At 40.3% G+C, this 21,108-nt stretch overlaps 1 protein-coding gene across 2 annotated transcripts in view; it reads right to left on the bottom strand.

Moving 5' to 3' along the window:
- Nucleotides 1–9,308, bottom strand: part of TMEM63A (transmembrane protein 63A) — a 34,321-nt gene extending 25,013 nt beyond the window's left edge. Inside the window, exons 1-7 of one of the 2 annotated variants that reach the window (XM_026094641.2) lie at nt 9,120–9,308; nt 8,130–8,259; nt 7,024–7,220; nt 4,634–4,713; nt 3,026–3,089; nt 1,534–1,571; nt 191–333 (exon numbers count right to left, since the gene is read on the bottom strand). In XM_026094641.2, coding sequence (XP_025950426.1) covers nt 191–333; nt 1,534–1,571; nt 3,026–3,089; nt 4,634–4,713; nt 7,024–7,209 — 511 coding nt within the window. In that variant the 5' untranslated portion in view covers nt 7,210–7,220; nt 8,130–8,259; nt 9,120–9,308. Of the gene's footprint in view, nt 1–190; nt 334–1,533; nt 1,572–3,025; nt 3,090–4,633; nt 4,714–7,023; nt 7,221–8,129; nt 8,260–8,791; nt 8,910–9,119 lie in introns of those variants that run through there. The other variant, XM_026094642.2, reaches the window with a different exon arrangement.
- Between the last annotated feature and the right edge of the window lie 11,800 nt (nt 9,309–21,108).

Below are 21,108 nucleotides of genomic sequence, written 5' to 3'. Positions count from 1 at the left end.
AGAATCCTTCCTGCTACTGTCAAACAAATGGTCGTGCAAAATTACATACACTGGACTAAAAAAAAATTAAAAAAATAAAAAATAAATTAAAAAATTGATCTTGCAAAGTTTGTCATAACAAAAGAAATCCCCAAAACTTTTGCAATGATATAGAATAGACGATTCTTCTAAGAATGTAAAATATTCTTACCAAGTAGATCACCCGACAGGTTGACAGGCAGTATGACACACACAGACAAAATGCTGACAGCAATCAACAAACAAATGATGTGACGCTGGAAGGCAAGGTAATGTATGGCATCTTCACCACATCTGTCATGAATCTCGTCATCACTGCATCATAGAAAAGCACACAGTCAGTCCGTGCAACTTGAGGATTTGGGTTTTTTTAATACATTAATTTCTCAGTCTATCCAATGCCTTCTCCACCAATCCCTATCAATGTGCAACACTCATGTTCTTTTGTAAATAAATTGACCATTTTTCACTTCCAGAAATACATTTTCTTGTGTGATATCAACACACAACAACTAACATGAGGGAATTTAAAATAGAAACAAATTATCTGAGAAACAAACATAAACACAAGTTCCTTTTATAAGCCTAGAAGACAAAGTCATCTGCCATGACCTCCTGCTTTAAGACAGTCACAAGATGTTAAATCTGGCTCTCAAACTTTAGGATCAGACTGCGACAGTGCTCACTCATCTCCATAAAGGCTCTCCATGAGGAAAATGATAACACAATCACTTTACTCTTATGACCCCCAAATAACAGAATGTATTAATAGATTTTGGAAAGAACTACCATCATCTATCCATTGCCAGCAGCACAGAGCAGTAAAATATGAATCCTTGGAAAAGGAAGGAACTGAACATAGCAAGAAATGCAGAAAGACAAGCTCAATCCTCATCCCTCTTTTTTTGTTCCAAGGTACACAGCTTGAAGTTGATTTTTATCTCTCTTGACTTAGTAAATCATGATTTTTAAAGAAACAACATCACATGTCTAATGCTCAGTTTTTGGAAAAGGATGGGGATGGACTTTTCCTAGTTAGCAAGTTCCATCCCTAACTAAGCCACCAGTTCTCCACAGAAATCCTTGCAGAGAAACCCTGGTTCCTGCCTGGAGCGCTACTGGCTTCAAACAGAGGAGCACCCACACGGTACTCTTTGAAGGCTATAAGCCTAGAGCCTAGTTATTAGCTCAGAATCCATATAAATGCCACAGATTCATTTTCATCCACACGCTATTCCTAGGTCGATAAATTCCTGGGTTGCTGACAGAAAGGTGATAGTATCCTGAATAAGTACTGTTATATACTCACCTTGTTTTTATATCTTTGGTCACCCCACTATCAGCCAACATACTAGGGGTGCCTTCATTTTTAACTGTTTGCATTTAATTCTATCTAGTCTGGAAAAAAATTAACATCTTTGAGTGCAAAGCTTTTTTTTTTTCTAATAAAAAAATAAAAAATAAAAAAAAGGAAAGAACAAACTACAGCTTACTACTTCTGTTTCATATACTTACTGCATCCGAAAGGCAGCTGTCATCCAAGAACAAAATCCCTACAGATAAAGAAGCAAGTGTTAGGAGCTAAAGCACAAGAAGTATCAGTCTCTAAATTGTACAATTAAGAGAAGTGCTTCTATTAACCACTTTCTTAGCTAACAAGTTGGCAGTTTGTTGCTCTGAAATCATCATTTAGAAACTTATGGAAAAATACTTAACACGCTAAACCCCTTTTGCAAGGTATTTCGTAAGTCTATCTTTAGACAGCATTTACGATTTCTTTAATTACATGCATGTTTATTACTTGGACTTCTTAAATGTCTAAAAAATGTATCCAAATCTCATCTCCACTAAGCAGAAGTCAAGATCGAGTTTTGTAGGGAAAACTGATCTTAACAGATAGTTTTAGAGCAGAAAACATGATTTTTTCCACAGAACCATTTCCAAAGACTCTCCAATTTCAAGGATAAGCTACATGAGAGTCTAATACAAATCAGTCAGTTAAAATGCAATCAAAAACAACACTGTGATGAAGTTAACAGAAAGGCTTTTTATCTAGGTTTACAAATCATTCTATGAAACTGTAGAGCAGGCTGTGTTTTCTGCTGAATGTTACAGTATGGTTTAAAAAAAAAAAAAAACACCCTCTCATGAAAGGCCTTGTAAGTGAATAGTATCTAACTGAAGAGATGCATTTTTATTCCACAGTTTTAATGATAAAGTTGCTTCAGGGCTTAAAAGATGAAGAAGACTGCACAAATATCAGAGCAATCCTGATCAAACACCAATATGCTTTTGATGCTCACACAACTATTTAGTTACGAGGCTAGATGTTAAATTCATGCATATATGAAACACTAAAACATAGGCTGCCACCCTTGGACAACTCTCTCATGGTTTCATTCTGAAGCTGCAACACAAAATGACAGAGAGCGCATGAATTCAAAGACTTCAGAAAGAACATGGATGGATCCAATCAGAAGTCTGGCCAAAAATATATTTTCCACTCCTAACCAGTCTTAATATCAAGACTACCTGTCACCATTACTTGCCTTACACTTGTGTCCAGTTTCCTCATCTTCATGAGGAAGATGTACTATAAACACCAACCAGGTATTATTTGCAATGTGAACATAATGTAAATAACTCTTATTTCAAAAAGTTAAGTACAAATTACTTATTATTCTTCCCCTTCTTCCCCCCCAACATTATCATATAATCTTTCTACTAACTGAAAAAAGTTACTTAAAGACAACAGCAGGACAAGATATTGCCACAAGCACTAGCTTGTCAGGCAACCAGGAGCGATTATATAAAATGATGATTTTGATTAAAACACAGTACACAATTGCACTACTGATTTTAAACTGAAAAACCATCTATATGCAATGACTGGTTTGCTGGGCTAGGTGGAATGGCAAATTATGGCAGCTTCTACAACATACTTTATGTAAAAATAATTTAAAAAGCTTTACGTAAAAAAAACATACCCAAACCCTGTAATACCTACACTGTCATATTCAAGCTCTTCAGGTACTGATGAAGATGTCGACAACCGGCTATACCTTGATTCACTAAAATACAGGAGAAGATGATTTTAAGTATCTTTAGTAACAGCTGCTGGAATTCTACAGAATTATTTCAGCTGTAACAATTCTGAAGTAACTAGAAAAAGTACTAAAAAACCCACATTTCCACTGTCATTTTCACATTGTAGCATATGCTTAATTATAAAAATTTGTGATGTATCTTGTGTCAAAAAGGGAGACATGAGCTCCTGAAGTACAAGAGCATATAACTAAACTAGAAATAAAACTGAAACTTTACTGGCATATTAAACAGCACTAACATTAGAAGATGCAACATAGGATAAGTTCTACAACATAGATTCCTGGTCAGATATTCCTCATTACAAGACATTACCTCTTTTCCTTCCATCTCTCTTCCTTCATCTTACAGCCATTACTCAAGTTTTCTCTGCACAATTCAATCCCTTAACTCCAGGCTCCCACCCCAATCCAAATTCAGTCCTAGAGCAAGGCTAAAAACAATTAGAGACTCTGTAACACTCAGTAAAAAGAGAAAAGTATGTTTTCAGTTTGTTGCTAAAAATAAATGTTGCAATGGTGATACACCCACAGCTACAGGACAATAAATGCTAAAAATGGAGCGTATGTATAGATCTGAGCTAATTTTGATCTAGCTGGCTCAGGTGACAATCCAGTGGGGACAATAACATAGGCTCCTATGTGCCTGACTGCTCAAGGATCTGTATGCCCCACGCAGGTCTCTGTAGTCCACATAGAAGACTCAAAAAAAAGCATCTTCATTTTTGCTACCTGAGCTACCTGGATTAAAGCTGTCTCAGCTATTGCCTACTTTTCTGCCTCAGATACTTGTCACAGTTGTACATGGCTTCAACCTAAGTACACACTTTGAACCCCTTTCTTTTGCTTAGTTGCAGACATTATATATGTTACACCACTAATACCAGCAACATGCTCAGTGTTAAAGTTAACATCTGCTCCATAAAAGTAAACAGATTACTAGCTTTTAAATATCTTAATGTCATCTTGCAGAAATAATGTTAAAAATCAAAAGCTCAGTTGATCTACTACTAAAATCAGTGAGGGATTTTGGAAAGCTTTAACAAGAGATTTTTTTTATTATTTTTAAGCCATTCAAAAAAAATTATTATGACACAATCTGCACAGGGAGTTCTGGGAAGATACTGGTCTTAAGCCCAGATAAGCACAGCTGTTAATATCCTTCTGCCACAGAAACATACTGTAAACATGAATGTGTAGGCAAGTGAAACGTTAACAGACATACAGCCTATTACCTTTTTTCCTACCTCCACTTCCTTTATCCACAACTGTAGAATTAAATTCATAATGACCACTGCAAACACACAGCTTTATTACTGACACTCCAAAGAGGAAGTCTGGGAGCAGGAAATGTATTTCCCACAAAATAGGAGGAGGACATTTTGAACAAATATATGCATATGATTACAGTCACATCTAATTCATACAAAATTCACTTCATTTAAGTCCTATTTACTGCACTTATTTCCCAATTGGTTTCAACAAGCCAGTTTGATTGCGTATCTTCTTACCTTTCAGTTTCTGACACAAGAGCAACACGACCGTAGTCCCAGAAATTCTTTCTTATAATGGAAAATATTAATATTAAAATCTAGAAAATAAAAAAAGAAAGATCTTTTGACTATTTATTTTTCACTTCAGAATGACTATTGTTAGGTGTACAGGAACTGTCAAAAAGATGTTGCTCTCACTCTGAAACCAACTTCACCTGTTAACTAACCCAATGATCACCTTGGCATAAACAAACCTGTACAGGACCAAAGGACCGGAACACCAGTTTTCCTGTCCTAATTTATAAAGGAGGGATATATATATATATATATATATATATATATATATATATATATATATATATATATATATATATATATATATATATATATATATATATATATATATAAAAATATTTCTTAACTGAAACTATGAAGGTCTGCGACACACAGGAAGAGTAGCAAGCTGTAGCTGAGAGGAAACCCAAACTTTCATAAATATACCTTTACTATTATTCATTACTTAATACCCAGAACTATGATGAAAGACTTGCAATGCATTTTTTTTCCAGTGATGTAACTGGCTGTAGGGAGTTCCACCTCCTTCTCAAACATGAGAATTACTGTTATCCTTCCTGCCATAAGTAATGTATTATTATAACTCATAAAAACAGAAAACAATTTTTGATCTCTCCCTTGTATTTTCACTTTTTGAAAGAGACTAAGAAAAAGAGGGGGTTTTTTGTTTGGTTTTTTTAAGAAGCAAGTTGCTCTGTACAAAACAGAACTAACAAGGCCTGTTCTCTACGCATCTGTAACACAATGCCCTTACATCACTAGCAGCACTTTCCAGCCAAACAGGTACAGGGATGTAGGAGGGGCTAAGCGGTAACTTATTTGGAGCTATGCAAATACTGACTGGCCAGCCAGAATACACGTCAAGATTATCCAGCTAGTTTCTGTCTTTCACAATGAATAATGCATTTTTAGCCTTCCGCAAACAGGGAACATTAGTTTTGATCTTTCTCCTTTATCTGACCATTACATTTCATGCAACTTGTGTATATCAAACATATCAAGTTCTGTAGACTCTGACAACTTTGAAACTGCTTGAAATTGGCTCAAGCATTCTACAGTTATCAGGAGGAACTGACAGACAAAATGGGCAGGCAATGCAATATATATAAACCTTACTTCCTTACAAAATCAGCCTAGAAATAATATTCAGCAACCCATCAACTGACAGTTATTAAAGAGATTGCAATAAACATTATGTCATGAATAAAGAAACATAGGAGTTGCCAAATAAACTGAGTAAGCAGTACTTGAAAAAGAGAGAATATATGGCAGCTAACTCACCACCTAAAGCTGTTTGAGAGGAGGACTCTACAGAAAGGTTCTCAAAAGCAGGGACTCTGTGTCTTAAAATTAAATCATGGCTTTAACCATTCCCCCCTCCCCCCCAAAAAACATATTATACCTTATTAAATGCTTCGCAGTCACTCTCTTAGAACTGTAAATACTCTGCATCTCCACAAAATGCATTTAAGGTAGCATACTACATACTTCAAGTCAACAACAAAGAATACTACTACATAATTTTTTGGAACATTTTATTCATCCTCTAGGTTTCTACTGAACCACCAGCTCTGACCTCATACAGGTAATTTTAAAGTTCCCTCGCAGTGGCTTTCTAGAACTCAGCAATTACATGATTCCTTTGGTCTTGTTTTATTACCAGAAACCTCATCTACCAGGCCAATTTGCAGGTTTAATAGCTCTTTTTCTGGTGGTTTAAAACCATCTAGACCATATTCATGGAAATAACCATAAATTTCATTGCAGTGTCAGGTCCCTCTTGGAGCCTCTGGACTAACACTTAATTTTATTCCTCCTTTTGTCAGGATTCAGCTGATCACTGCATTATCTCCTCTACAGCTTCATGAAATCCAATTTGAAACACATGAAATGACAGATTTTTCCATCTTTTACTTCCTTTTGCAAAACAAGCACAACGTTTTGCCTCTTGATAAGCAATTCAGCAATAGCTTCCCCTTCCTGCAAAAGTATCCAGTGCTTTAATTCGGTAAGGAAAAAAATGTTCTTGCAGTTTAGACAAAACACAGAAATCTGAGCAACCATTACTAACTCCACCACTGACTTCGCATATAGACCCTACAGTCTCTCCATATCCATGTGTCCAACATACAGTGACACTGTCATTCCATGTATATGTGAACCTTATAATACTTGAAAAGTGGTCTGAAATTCCCAGGATGGCCTTAGCACATTTATATCCTGAATATTCTGGGAAACACTAATCCCTACCTGATAACCAGAGAACTCTGGGCAATCTAACCTTTGAGAAGACCAGAAGAATTTTCAATACAAGAAACAGAAACTGTGCTTACAAAAAAACAGGTTACATCAAGCAGCAGGACAGTCGGGATTCCACCAAAAGTCACTCCTTGGAGCACCGTGCTGCCCTGGGCAGTGCTGTAGCAGTACGTCTCATTCGTTGAGTTGAAAGGTATACTTCTATTCCAGAAGTAGACTAGACGAGAACGTCCAACATCCAGAAAAAAGAAAGGGCTCATCTTGTCTTTCCCTTAAAAGAGGAAAAAAGACAGGAAAAAAAAAGTGAAACAGCCACATGAGCAGCCACCTGGTGTACATGAGATGTACAAACACAGCAAGTAGCAAACAATGCAGAAAGATTCAAAAAGGAAACCACCTCCTATGATAAGCCATATTTGACAATCATTCCCCTTTATTTGGGAAATATCCTGCAATAACTGACAGGCTCAGTTACTTATAATGTCCAAGCGCAAATTCCAAACATCTAACTAGACATGTCCTCCTCTAAGAGCAGCTGAGGAAGGCTACAGAATACCCACATATAAACTTCCCTATCTTCCAACTTATAACATTAAACTACTTACTTCAGTCTGGATTTTGATTCTAGGAATAACATGGGTCATTAGATATTCCAACAAATGACAGCATTTTGAAGATAATGCCCCTAGTTCTTGAGCATGTGCGAACATACTAGTTTGTGAACTCTGAAAACAAACTTCAAGCTCTTGATATTAATAACATATTTGCTACTAAAACCACAGAAAAGAATTTTGACACAAATAGTCTGTCCTCTGTCCTTTCAATATTGTGTAATTTTCCTTTTTTAATAGACTTTAACTGAAAGAGCTGCACAGTAATTACAGCATAACATTAACACAAAAAAAGCAAAAAATATTTCTAGTTTTCCAAGAGATGAGCTGTCTACCTTATTTCAGTCAGCTGATCTGCTCAGATAATTTAGTGACAAACAAGATCGCACAAGATTTAGGTAGTGACACACAGGTCTTTTTATCAGTGCAGGAAACTGCTCATTTTGGGGGCTTTCCACTTTATTTTTTTTCCTGGATCCTTTAAACTTGCTGGTTGTCAACTACTTGGGACAAAACTGTGTTTCATAGAGAACACACTTCTGACTGATAAATTGGTAAAGAAAGCATACCCCAGAAAACTCTGTCCCTTGAGAGCAAAGACTGCAGGGCCTCATCACAAGTCCAGGGACACTACCTTTGGAATATCATGCCCTTGTGAGAGGCCACCACATGCCTCTGCTGACAGCAGTACTCTGGATACTGAAAGAGACAAGAATATGAATAATTAAAAGATGACATATTAAATAGCAAAAAAAAAAAACATCAGGAAGAACACTTCTCCGTAATTTTTGCCATGAGTCCTCGCTTCCTAACGATTCAAGTTCAGTGATGACAGAAGAAAGTTAAGGTTATTTTTGAATGTACTCTGGAAACCTGCATCATGACAACTAAGGAGACCGCATGTGAAATTTTAAGTAACACAACGGATCCCATCGGAGACCAATTTTCCAATTTTGAAAGCTATTATTTTTAAACAAGCAAGTTGCTAGGAAGATACAAAACATGGCAACACCTCCCACAGGTGCAGAAGCGCTGCCGCAGCCGAAAGGAGACTGCAAGCGGCACTTTGCCACCTCTCCGGGGGACCCGGGCACCAGAAACGAGGGGCCACCTCCGCTACTCCTGCCGCGACAGTCTGACAGCGCCCCGGCCGCAGAGGGCTGCGAGACGGGGGCTGGCACGGCCAGCTCCCCCAAGCACCCCATCGGCGGCCCCGGGACTCGCAACTCACGCGAGGACAGAGCCCCTTCCCTGCGAGCTCGCCTCCCGCGGCCGGGCCAAGCCCCCTCGGCCTGCGCCGCCTCCCCAGGAGAGCCCGAGGTCCCACTGCGGAGACGGGAAGACGCTCGGAGGAAACGGCGGCCGCGGCGCCCCGGGCCCGCCTGCGCCCGCCCTCCCGGCCGCCGGACCTGCCCTGGCAGGGCCCGGCCAGGCCGAGGCCGCCTCACGCAGTCCCTGCCCGGCCCCACACGGAGCAGCCGAGCGGGTGGGGCAGCCCCTGGCGGCGCCCTCCCCTCCCCCGCCTGCGAGGCTCCGAGCCCCTCCTGCCGCCGCCTTACCCGCACCGGCGCGGCCCCTCCCGGCACGCCCCGTCCGTCCCGTCCCGTCCCCGCACGGGCTTTGCGGCGGGCGCAGGGCAGCGCAGCGCAGCGCAGCGCAGCGCAACTTCCCAGCCCCGAAGTTACGCGCCCCAGCAACAAGTCCCGGGAGCCGCGCATGCGTGGCCGGGCCGTGCCCGCGCCGCCCCGCGCGCCCAACGGCTGCCCCGCGCGCCCAGCAGCGGCTGCCTCGCGCGCCCAGCGGCCACCCGGCGCCCCCAGCAACGGCCGCCCCGCGCGCCCAACGGCTGGTCGCGCGCGCGGGGCGGCCGTTGCTCCCCGTCCTCCAGCCCTTAGGAGCCCGTAGTTTGCGCGCTGCCACCTCCATGCCGAGGAAGCCCTTTTTAAATTATTTGTAAATGGGGATATTGCTGTCCGTAGCCGTTTGATCTTTGTTTTCCAGGCTGAAATGCTTTCCTCAGGGAAGAGACACTATATTAAAATAATTGGGGGGTAGGTTCCCATTATTTTTATTTCACTGTTTTTTTTTTTAATGGCGCCACAAATATTACGTGGCAATCAGGGAATGCAGTCAGCTGAAAGCAGCAGCCAGACTTTATTTTATTGCGGGAGTAGCTGTGAGCTGTGTTAGGAGCTGTGTTTTCCCCACAGGGCTGGGTCAGCAAAGCTTTTGAGTTGGAGGCTGGTGAATGCCAGAATGGCCTTTACAACATCTTGAGCCAAGTTTTCCATTTGTGTAGCTCTATTGAAATCACATCGGTAGTGGATTATGCCAGTGGTCTTACATGTTCATAGTTTATCTATGAAAATTTTATGCTGAATCCCAAAGACAAAATCTCTCCTGAAGAATGAAGGGCTTTCTAACTACTTGAAGATTTCTAAATTATCATGTTAGGATAGTGTAAACTGCAGTTCTCTAGTCTGGAGGAACACATTTTATGCCTCTATGAGTCACATTAGCAACGAACCTTGTAAGTAACCGGATCCAAAAAGAGCTTTTTGTAGCAAAAAAGGAGAAAGGTGAGATTCCAAGAAGGCCGCAAGATTTCACAATTCCCGGTCTGCTGAAGTGAGCAAGCATGCAGGCCCCGTGTGGAGCAGGCCGTACACGAAGACAGATAACTCTGAAATAAATTAAGTAGTAGTAGTAATATAAACACTCCATGAAATAGTCAAAACCTCTTGTCTCCACACACCTATAAAGAGAGAAATAGCATTCAAATTTTGTAGATTGGAAGAAATGAGATCCAGAGAGTTTAACTTAATGTATCTGTGGTAGGACTGGGCTGAAATCGATTCCCAGTCATCCACAAGGATGTCCCTTATTTTATGGAGGTGAATTGCTGCTAGCCAGCAGGCCAGAAAGGCAGTGCGGCAAGGCTCTGCTATCTGCTATTTTTCTACGCTTTATTTTGGTGTGCCATCAATGGTCATTTGATACCCTGCCCTGCTAACCATCATCATCATCCTGTTTTTCTGTCCTTCATGTTTGATTTACCTGATTGTTCTTGATAGGCCCTAGGCATCTGAGGAAGAAGATGATGATGATGAAAATGTAACTGTTCAGAGGCAGGCAGGAAGGATGCTTGCCCTAAAAGATTTGCGTCCAGCATCCAGTCTCACAGGTGAAGTTGCTGTGATGTTTCAGAGCAGCAATCCACTCCAGGAACAACCAAAGGTATCAGGGCAAGATTAAATCTCTTGTTATAAAGAGATCTAATCATCAAAATTTCAGGGCAGTACTCAGTCATTTGTTGATTTTTATATTTAGAAGAAATTAGTGTCCCAGCTGCCAAAAAGCCAGCATCTCCTCCACTTGACAATCCTGATGATCCTGCTCCTGTCTGTCTTCAACACTGTAGGTACTGTCCCTGGGTGTTCCCACTGTGTGCATTTCTTAAGTCCGTGCATACATGCCCTCTGTCCCACTCCTTGCCATTTTATTAATCCTTACAGGAAAAATTTCTCCTTTCTCTTTGAATCCTTGTCTTTGAGGAATGTGTCCTCAGCGTGTAGCGGGCTGTGTTCAGCTGTTCTGTGCATTTCCTCATCTTCGCTCTGTTCTGCAAAAAGGGAAGAAGTCCCAGTCATCTGCAGTAACTAAGGGACGTTTCATCATACTTAATTTATCTAGTGGCTGCATTGTAGATAGTTTGGGATTTAAATTGGCCATAAACATTTGCATTAGTTAGAAATTGGCATAGAGGTCCTTAGCTCAAAGCAGTGTGGTTCAGATTCACTGCTGGAATAAAAAAGTTCAATTGTCGTCAAACGGTGTTAATGATTTTAGCTTAAAATCCCTGCTTTTAGCTTAAATGCCCTCTCTTGTATTTAGGGCCATGATGGTGGGAAAAATTTTTGACAAAAGTATAGTAGAGTAATTATTCTATCTTGGCTCTCCTGGAATAACTCTCCATGTGGACAGTTTATTTCAAAACAGGAATTAGAAGCAGAATACATATAAACACTTCCGTAGTGATTACATTTTATTCATGTAGCTATAGCAGAGTAGATCTCCCATGTGGGTGAGGCCTTAGTGTGTGCCTGTACTTGTTATGCTTCTAGAATCCGAGTCTATCTGGTTGGTTTTCTCACTGGTTTCATAAGTTGTTTTGGTACTTCAGATTCTTGTCTTTTTTGTTTTTGGTTTTTTTTTTTTCAGAATAAAGGAGGCCTTGCTGTGGCTAGACTATCTTATTCTGTAGTGTAAAATAGATGATGTTCCGTAATGTTCACATTGTAGTAGGTCTTTGTTTTGAAGACTTTTGCCAGGCTATGAAATCATTTTTCCTTCTCTCTTTCTCACAAGAAGAACATCAAGCTTTTGTCATTTGTTTTTTTTCTTCCTCTGTCTAGACAGGCTCTTTAGCTAACTGGTGTGATTTTGTTTATCTCTAATTTCAACAGCACAGTCACATTTCCCTCCTCCCTGCCTCTTGTAAATAGGGTTTTGTTTACCACTGTCTGTTCTTTTGGTGACAAAAGCCACGTACTGTCATTAGTTAGCAAACGTTTAATTACAATGCTAGAGCAGATGGAAATCCAGTGTCAGGACCTAGGGAGCAGGTCAACAAAATTTAAAATTCTTCCATCTTTACTGTACTTTGCATGTTCCATATCCCCTTTGACGGCTCTTTAGCACCAAGTTGAACAAGCGTGCGGAGTATTTACACTTACATGTGCAACTCTTCCCTTACATGAGTTATATCCTTAGGCAAAGGTACTTTATTAAATGACCTTATGGCTGAAGAACTCAGCTGTCACTTTAAGCTTGATTTATCACAGCAGGACTTCCCTTGATGGGTGAACGCCCAACAGGACATCAATAGTCTCAGGACCGTGGGTAGCAGGTGGCCTGGTGCTTTACCATGCGTGGCCGCTCTGGCTGTGGTTGCAGAGTTTTCACCACTGCTGCTCTCTGAAGAAACGCGTCAACCCAGCTTGCTGTTCCTTACATATCTGCCTATTCAAGTGTATCTTAATGGATTTAACTCAGGTTTCGAGCCTGGCAGCCCATTGCTACCTCTTAATCTTTGCTTTCATCTAGCAATCTGTTTACAGGTTTCAATATGCCAAAGGACTTAGTGTGGGCATTATGGAGCTTTCCTTTGAAGGATTTGAGCATTTCTATGTTTATAACAAAAACAAACAATTAGAAGAATCTAGAACAGGATAGACACTTAAATGAACTCTTTTAATCGCAATACAAACAAGCAAGCAGCAAGAGTTGATTTAAATTAACAGATTTACACTTGTTTTCTCTCTGTAGTTCTTAATTCTTTTCTTAGTGCTGCTTCCCATTCACAGATAACATGTTGATTTTCACGCTAAAAATAGTCTTTCATTAAAGCTGGAATATATTTTTATTATTCAAGAGAATTCACCACTTATATACAAAATATTTAAGCAAGTGTATGTAATTATCTATGATAGAAATTTCCCTTATTTTTCTCTTACATTTTGTATTGGATAGGAAATGGTGAATGATGCATTGGTTATTTTAACCTGATTTATTTCTGTCATCCTTTTTGTCATGCTGTGTTTGGATGAAAGCTGGAATTGTACTGAAACACTCAAATAACTGCCATTTAAAATGGAAATACTGAAATGTAGAGGAGAGGTGTACAGGAGGAAAAAGGTAGGCTTATCACAACATGTTTTGCATTTAAAACTGATTTTAAATCAGTTACCTGATTTACAATTATCCTACTTTGTGCATTGAACTCCTTGTTTCTGATTGCTTTGGCTATGTCTAAAGAGGAGTCCCTGTGCTAGGTTTCTGTACTGATAACCCAGCACTACAGACGCTACCAAAACCAACTGTAAGAACTGCCAAAGTCTTGCCATAGGCCTGTCTAGACAAGACTTTGGCCCTCTGCCTTACCACAGGGCAATGCACAGACTTCCTCATCACTCACCTGTGTGCAGTGTAGGGTTTTAAACTTTTATTTTGCTGGTAGTTGCAGCTGTGGAGAATCTTTTGCTGGTGTATAGGATTCTTAGATTTATTATTAGCTCATTGAAATGAATCTGCTGTTGATATGACAAACTTTGATACAGAACTAGGACGAGGACAAAAGGACTAGGACAAAACTAGGGCTGAAACTTGGATGACTTAATTGTTTTGTTGAATATGCATATTCTGATAATGCCTATCTATGTGTTAACCCTGCATATATGGAGGCTGAAGGGAGAAATGCATGGGTAGCGTAGCACTAGCGTTATAAAGCAAGGCAGCTTCCTGAGAGAGAAGGAGAGAGATAAACCATCTGTCAGGATCTGGTCACTTCCTCTGAAAAGGACAGCACCTGGCCACGTGACCTGTTTCATTTGGGTGAATCAGCAAGCAGGTGTATTTATCACCAGCCTAAAGTATCAAACCACTTACAGCTTGTAATGTCTTACTGTTCTTGCACACAATATATGTTAGTTTTAGCAAAGAGCTCTGGTGTGCTTGCATCTATGCTCCACACTTGTCCTGATCGTGCAAAACAACTCTTGTTGCAAGAGTACTGTGACCAGACCTGGACGCACATTAGTATCTTCGCTTTGCGTTCTGCTTTCCACAGAGAAGAAAGCTGGGTGGTCACTTGAACGGGAGCTACAAAACGCTCCAGGAGATCTGACAGTCTAAATCATTGACGGGTCAAGACTGCAGAGTTTGCTGGAGCCTCTGATGGGTTAGAAGTCATGTTTGTTACCCCACCTCTCAAATCCTGTTTTTATTCATAGCTCAGAAGAGGAAAACTAGCTTCCCTCCCCCCCCCAACAGATACTAATCAGTTTGTCAACTTTGAGCAAAATACTCTTTAAACTGGTCAGTCTGCTTTATTATCCCTATACCTACAAAAGAATCCAGTAGGAGCCAAAGCTTTTATCCTTAAGAACTGGGTTCCAAGGGCTTAGTGATGACCTTCCCTGGTTCACTGGCTTGCTTCCATTAAAATTTCAGTATCAAACACATTCCTTGAACATTTGTAAATGTAAAATACAATTTTAAAGTGTCATGAGCTTAAGTCTTAATATAGGTGGTTACAATTTAATTTTAAGTGAGCATATTTTAAAAAATAAGAATATATTGAAATAGAAGTCTGGATTAAACAATTTTTGAAAAAGGACTTTTAAAATGAGTGGTCTTTATCTTCCTTGGGCAAGAATTCCCCCTTCCCACTCCTGCTTTTAGAGATGAAAAAATCTTCATGCAGACCGTGAGGATTTCAAAGAGCTTGGATTTTATTTTGATTTCAGGTTAATTCAAACCAAAACAGAAGCAGCAGAACCAGGACTGCCTGTTACACTTTATCAGCTTCTGTGAGCTGCCTAGGAGTTTGCGTCGATAATTGTCTCTGTAGATTTGTGTGACTCACAAATTTTACTATGCAGCATTAGAAATAGGCTTGATCTGTTAATTTTAGATTTTGATTTTGTAAAAGCCACGGCTACAGCAGTGACTTCACTCCTTGGCACAAACGCACTGCAGCAGGAGTGGCAGGCACATGGGTCCTTGCTGGGCACTTACTGGCACCTCCACTTGTAGGGGAGCAGAAGAGTTATCTAAATACTGCCCATTCCTTAGCATGTGATCACCTGTTGGATGTGTCATCTGTAATGTGCTTTCTCACCGTACCTCCTGACTTTTCCATTCTCATCCTTCCCTATCCACTCTTTCACTCCTGTTTCTATAGTAGCTCATTGCCTCCTCCCATTTTTTTCTTTGTCATGTCTCTCCTTTCTTGTGATGATCTTATTTTCTCTGAATCTTTCTTTTCTTTCTGTTCCATCTTTCCTTTTAAGTGTAAGCAAAGGTTATAAAGTTATTTCTTGCATCTCTATCAGCTGTAGATGGCATTTTTAACATTGCGTTGTGAGTAAAAGTGTGGCCTGATCTGTGTAAAAGGAGGAAGTAATGTAATCAATGTAAACCAAGTTTAAACTATGGAGCTATGAATCAACAGAGGAGAAAAACTTTCTTCCCAGTAAGTAAGCAGCAACATATGGGAGGAGATATACTGCTTGTTTTACTAAGATGTTTATTGTACAGTAAGTTTCTAGAGTCCATTGGTGATTAGAGTTTTGTTGATAGAAGCTACAGTTGGCTAATGCCTTTGAAAATCAAGTTGTTTATTTTGGTGTCTAAACACAGACTTGAAAATTTTGGCCAAGGCAGTTTGCTCAAGGTCATTTTACTGAGTCAGGGACAGAAGTGGGGAGAGAGCTCACATCTTTTTAACTCTCCCTTCTTATTGATATGCTGTACAGTTTCGGTAAAGCAGATGTTTATACATTCAGATGACATGCCAGATTATAATGTGATCATAATTAATTTGGAGGACTTTAAAAACAGGTTTGTTAAAAGGTGTAGCCACTCTGGGGAGCTTCTGGAGTGAGACGGCTTCCAGGATAGAGGGAAGCATCCACAGCTGATGGCAACACCAGAGTAAACTACTCCTGCCTTCACAAGGTGGTACTACTTTATTTTTTTTTAACTCTACCTAGATCAGTTCCCTGAGCAGTTTCCTGGGACTGGCCTGCAGAGAGTTGTATGGACGCAGCTGTGAGAGCAGGTGTAAACTGGCACTGCTGCACACGGAGCCAGGCTGGTGTTTAAGGTCACAAATTACTGACTGCTCGGGGGAATGGCAAGCTAGGTTGATCATAATTCTTTCACACTGTAGTTCCTGTGAAGATTAGAAGGGTTCGATATGTCAGCATAAGACCTTGAACTTATTATTCAAGTTATGACTGAGAGCTTTTCTTGGAGGGAATGCAATTACATTAAGGAACCAGTTCCCATCTGCTTTTCTTAGGAAACAAATCAACCACATTCTGCGGTTGCTACCGTTTCTGGATCAGTTTTAGGGCAAGCCCAGGCAATAGTGTATTTTCATATTCCATTATGACTCTGAGCATTTTCCTGTTGGGGTAGCATATGTTTAAGCCTTTTCCAGTCTGGGAACACAGTGAAGTCCATGGGTAGGTGGACTTCATATCACAATGGCTGAGAAAGGTCAAGCTGTGCAGCCACTGAGGAGTTTTGAGAGCCTATCTTCCAGGTCTGCTGCGCATCAGGATTTTCACTGAAGTCAAGGAAAATTTTTTGCATGGGATTTGCAGGACCTAGGCTTTATTGAAATAAACACCATTTTCATGTAGTCTGCCATTTAGGGGTTCTAACAGATCACGACAAACTGAGTAAGTATTTCAAATGAATTCTCAGGTTATCCATATTTTTGCTCTGATTGTAGTAATTCATTATTTCTAGGCTGCTGTCACCGGGGTAAAATACTTTGCATTTTCTTTTGGAATCAAAGGTGAGAACTGGACTAGGCACCCAAGTTTTACCTCAAGTCAATGGAAAATGTATTCTTAATTCCTTTTGTGCCTTTGAAAATCTTCTGCATGCATATGATTTGCCGAAAGGCTCTGGATTTCGTATTGGCAACTGCTGTAGTAATAGCCATGCTGCATGAATGGAGCAAATTTTAGTCACCATATCTTTACCATAGTTATTCATCACAGGAAACTTAGATATCATCTTCAAATGTATGACATTTCCTGCAGAATCATGTGCTGAATTCGGTATTAAGGTTCAGAAATGCCTTTGGTTGCTACATGGAAGTCTGTGCTGGCAGACTAAATGTTGGCCATTCCTGGATTAATGCATTTGAACAAGCAAATGGTTAGGTAGGAAAAAAATAACTCCGAGGTTTGTGTTTCACGCTTCAAGTGGCCTGACAAAGTGTGGACTTCCCTTTTAAAATCAAATGAACATGATGCATCTCCCAGGGTCCTGTAGTATGAATGCTAAAAGGATTAAAATTAGTCAGGTCACACAGCTTTATTTTACTCTTTTAAGGGCCATGTTACATCCAAGAGTTTGTACCCTTTGTTTACATAGATATGGGTACATGGCAGGAAATTACATAATTTAACCTGTGCCATGAAGTAGAATATCCCTTTGTGTTTTGTTTTGCAATCGAGTACACAGAGGACTGTATTTTCTTCAATTCTTTCCTTTTGAGGTCTTTTTTCATTAAAAAGCAGTAACATACAAAAGGTTACAAAACCAATATAACCTTAATATAAATATTTATCTTAAGTGAAAACAGCTTTGTTGTAACTGCTTGAGTAGAAGAGTTCTATCCAAACACTCTCGTTGCTGAACATTGCAGCATTCTTTGAAGGCAAGAGAAAATTAGGGGGTTATTTTATTATTTGTTTTTATACAACTCTCAGAAGTGTAACAGGGTACCTACCATATGAACGCACAGTCTAGACAGAAGGGAAATAGCATGAACAGCATAAATAATAAATTAGAATAAATAGTAAACAGTTTATTAGATTTTCCCAAAAGAGTTAATGTTAATCATTTGTAATCTTACAATAGATACAAGATATTTTAAAATACCTACTTTATAGCCCCTTAAGGCTGTTCCCAGAAGAGAGGCAGAACTCTCTGAAGACAAAGAAAAAATTCCCATTTGGAGGCTCTTTTTTATTTTAAAAGAATGAATGTTAAGCATCAAGATGAGGGAATATAGACTGATCTGGATCATCATTTTTAAGGACATTGTTTTGTCCTTCTTGAACCTCCTGCCTCTCTGAAAGCCTCCTGGACATGCCTCCACTGCGTGGCCCCGGCTCACGTGGGGCTCAGGCAGGCAGGTCTGCTGGTGGTGCTGGATCCACTCAGAGTTCCACTTCATCGTCCCTTCAATTGTGGAGTTAATGTGCTGTTAACAGCAAGGAAAAAAATGTGTGTGGATAATTATTTTGAAACTGAATACATCTAGGTTCCACAGTGTAAAACCTATGGACACATAATCGCCAAAAAGTCATTTTAGCAGCAGAGATTACAGATAGAAAAAAAACCTATGAGTAGTTTAGCTCATTTTCCTGCTGTTGCAGGTATCTTTTTTTTTCTGATATATTTGCTAAGGCACTGTCCAAGTTAATGCTAGTTATCTCAGTGAGGACGAATGGGAGCCATTTGGCAGTTAATCTGCAGTCTATCAGATGTACAAAATTAGTGAAGTCTAAAGTGTTTATCAGTTCTATCTTGTCTTCTCTGTGCATATTGTGGCCTAATTTTATTTTCAACAATCTTGTGCTGGCTTTTGTAATTTTCAGTGCAAGGAACAGCCCTTTTTCTTTTTTGCACTAAACTAAAAAATTACTATTTTGCATGACAGCTCACAATGCTTAGCAGAAGAGGTGTATTTTAGATCTCGCTCAGCTTGGCCTTTCATCTTTATTTTTGGCCTGCAGAAAAAAACACCTTCCAGCAAAGTTAGTAATGCAAATTATTCCAATTCTTGTTAACATATAGTTCATAATCTTTCTGCCTTTGCAGCTTCTCCTGGTAATAGAAATAAATTACAGTTGCTACGATATGGTATTATTCTTTCTATATCTGTTTGAATGGGAAAAAGTGATTGGTTTCCTCTTTTTTGTAGCGAAAGAGGGAAGAGTATTCGGTGAAGCAAAAGTCATCAGGGTTATAATTAACTGAAGAAAATACAATCCGTAATTAAGCCAGGAAACTCACTGCCACAGATGTGATAATATTAATAGTATTCAAAGTATTCAAAGTTTATTAGTGTGACAGGAAAGCATGGCTATTTCTGAATTATAGGAAGGCCATTTGCCACACAAACTTGGCACAGAACTGATAAGGGGTGTGGGATGCACTGCAGGGCATGAGCGCTGTCGGTGCTCAGCCCCACCAGGAGTGCTTCGCTGTGTGGAAACAAAGCGGCTTATGCTGGCAGGGTGCTTCTCTCGATAGCACTGTCTGATTAAAACCTTCCCCAGCACTTCAAACAGGTGCTGTGCTGCATGGCCGAGGCCTCACTTACACACACGTTCCCTTCTGTCAGCCGTGCTCGGGGGCCAGCAGCCCTGCCGCAGCACGGTGCAGGCAACTGAGGGCATCCCACCTTGAACTGTCGCAGTGACGTTCGCTGGAGCGTGTTTGCTGAAACCCAGCTCAGCAGCAATCATCACTGTGCTGGCAGAGCCACTCTGGGGGGAGGCAGCGCCTGGGCAGCCTCTCAGAGCCCCTCCATCCCTGCCTCATCCAGAGTTGGGTTCTCTAAATTGGAAAAAATATGCTCTTAAAAAAGGCTGGTAAAACTTTTACAGCATAAACACCCAACCAAAAGAAGAAAAAGATCAACATTTGTAACTAGGCAGTTAAATGGCACGTATTAGAAAGTTAAGTGTTGCTCCTACAAAATACAGATATTCCTCAGTTACTGAGACATTCTTCAAAAATATACAGGCAGTGGCGTAAAGCAAATCGGTTAGGGCCATATGCTTGGTGAATGTATTTATTTGATTTGATAGCTTTTGCCAAATGTCAGTGTTCTTGCTTGCAGCCTTTTCTATCACCATTTTAGAGTGGTAACTAATCCTGCTTCCCCAGCTACAGACAGGGCACAGAGTAGGGCAGGGGGGAGGAGACTGCTGAAGGGACAAAAAAAGCTGTATTGAAACAGTTGTGTTTGGTTTTGTGTAAAAAAAAAAAAAAAAAAAAAAAAAAAAGACCTTGGAAAGCTCTTTTCTGCCAGAACACTGGCACTTTGCAAATGCTGCCGACGCAAACCCTGTGAGCAGGCCAGCTGACATCAGCTGACCAAGGGCATGGTGGGATGCTGGGCTTTTCATCCATTTCTCTTCAAACAGGCAGTCTTTTGTCTCGGCCGTTGGACCAGAACAGGCCCATAAGTAAAAGCAGAACTCTGCCTAAGGAAGGCGTGCTGTACGTCAATGCAATCTGAGTTATACAGCGGCAGAACTGTGTGAGTAGTATAACTGAGCTCAAGATCATACCAGATTTGTGACTTCTTAAAAATAAAACGATGTTCTTACTATACTGGATAACTTGTGGGATAAATGCACTCCTGACAGAAGGGAACAGTTCAAATCTGGCCTAGGCTTGTGATGAGGAAAAGCTTTTATTCTCTCCATGAAGGCTCATTTCTATGTAGCTCAAGCAGACAATTGTTTTTTATCACAAAACCTGCCACTGAAATTGGCTCCTCTGGTGGCAGGCGGAGTAAACGCTGGGGATTGAGGCTGTCGTTGTAGTGTCTTTGCTATGAGAGCTGTGCGCTGGGAGATCAGCCAGCAGCATAAACATGACTCAGATTAGACATGAGGCACAAAGTTATATTTCCCAGAGTCATATTAGCTAGATTAGACAACACAGATGCAAAGTCATGGTTTTTTTTATTTTATGCTCACTGCAGGGGACTCATGGAGGTACATACAGAAGGATAGATAAGCCAGGTGATGCATGATCTAGCATAAAGCCTTTTGGCACAAAAATTACATGGCCAAATTTTTAGAACAAATCAGAACCAGCAGACGGAGTTTAGAGCGGATCAACACTTTGCATTAAGTGACGGTGCTGTTTTCAGTCTGGGACTGGGAGCCAGACAAAAGCTGGATGTCTCATGTTATCAGACCATACCCTTACGAAACT

Source organism: Dromaius novaehollandiae, chromosome 3 (genome assembly GCF_036370855.1).
Source record: "Dromaius novaehollandiae isolate bDroNov1 chromosome 3, bDroNov1.hap1, whole genome shotgun sequence".
Taxonomy (NCBI): Eukaryota; Metazoa; Chordata; class Aves; order Casuariiformes; family Dromaiidae; genus Dromaius; species Dromaius novaehollandiae.
Note: the sequence above shows the minus strand (reverse complement) of the source record. Positions and strands in the feature narration are given on the sequence as shown.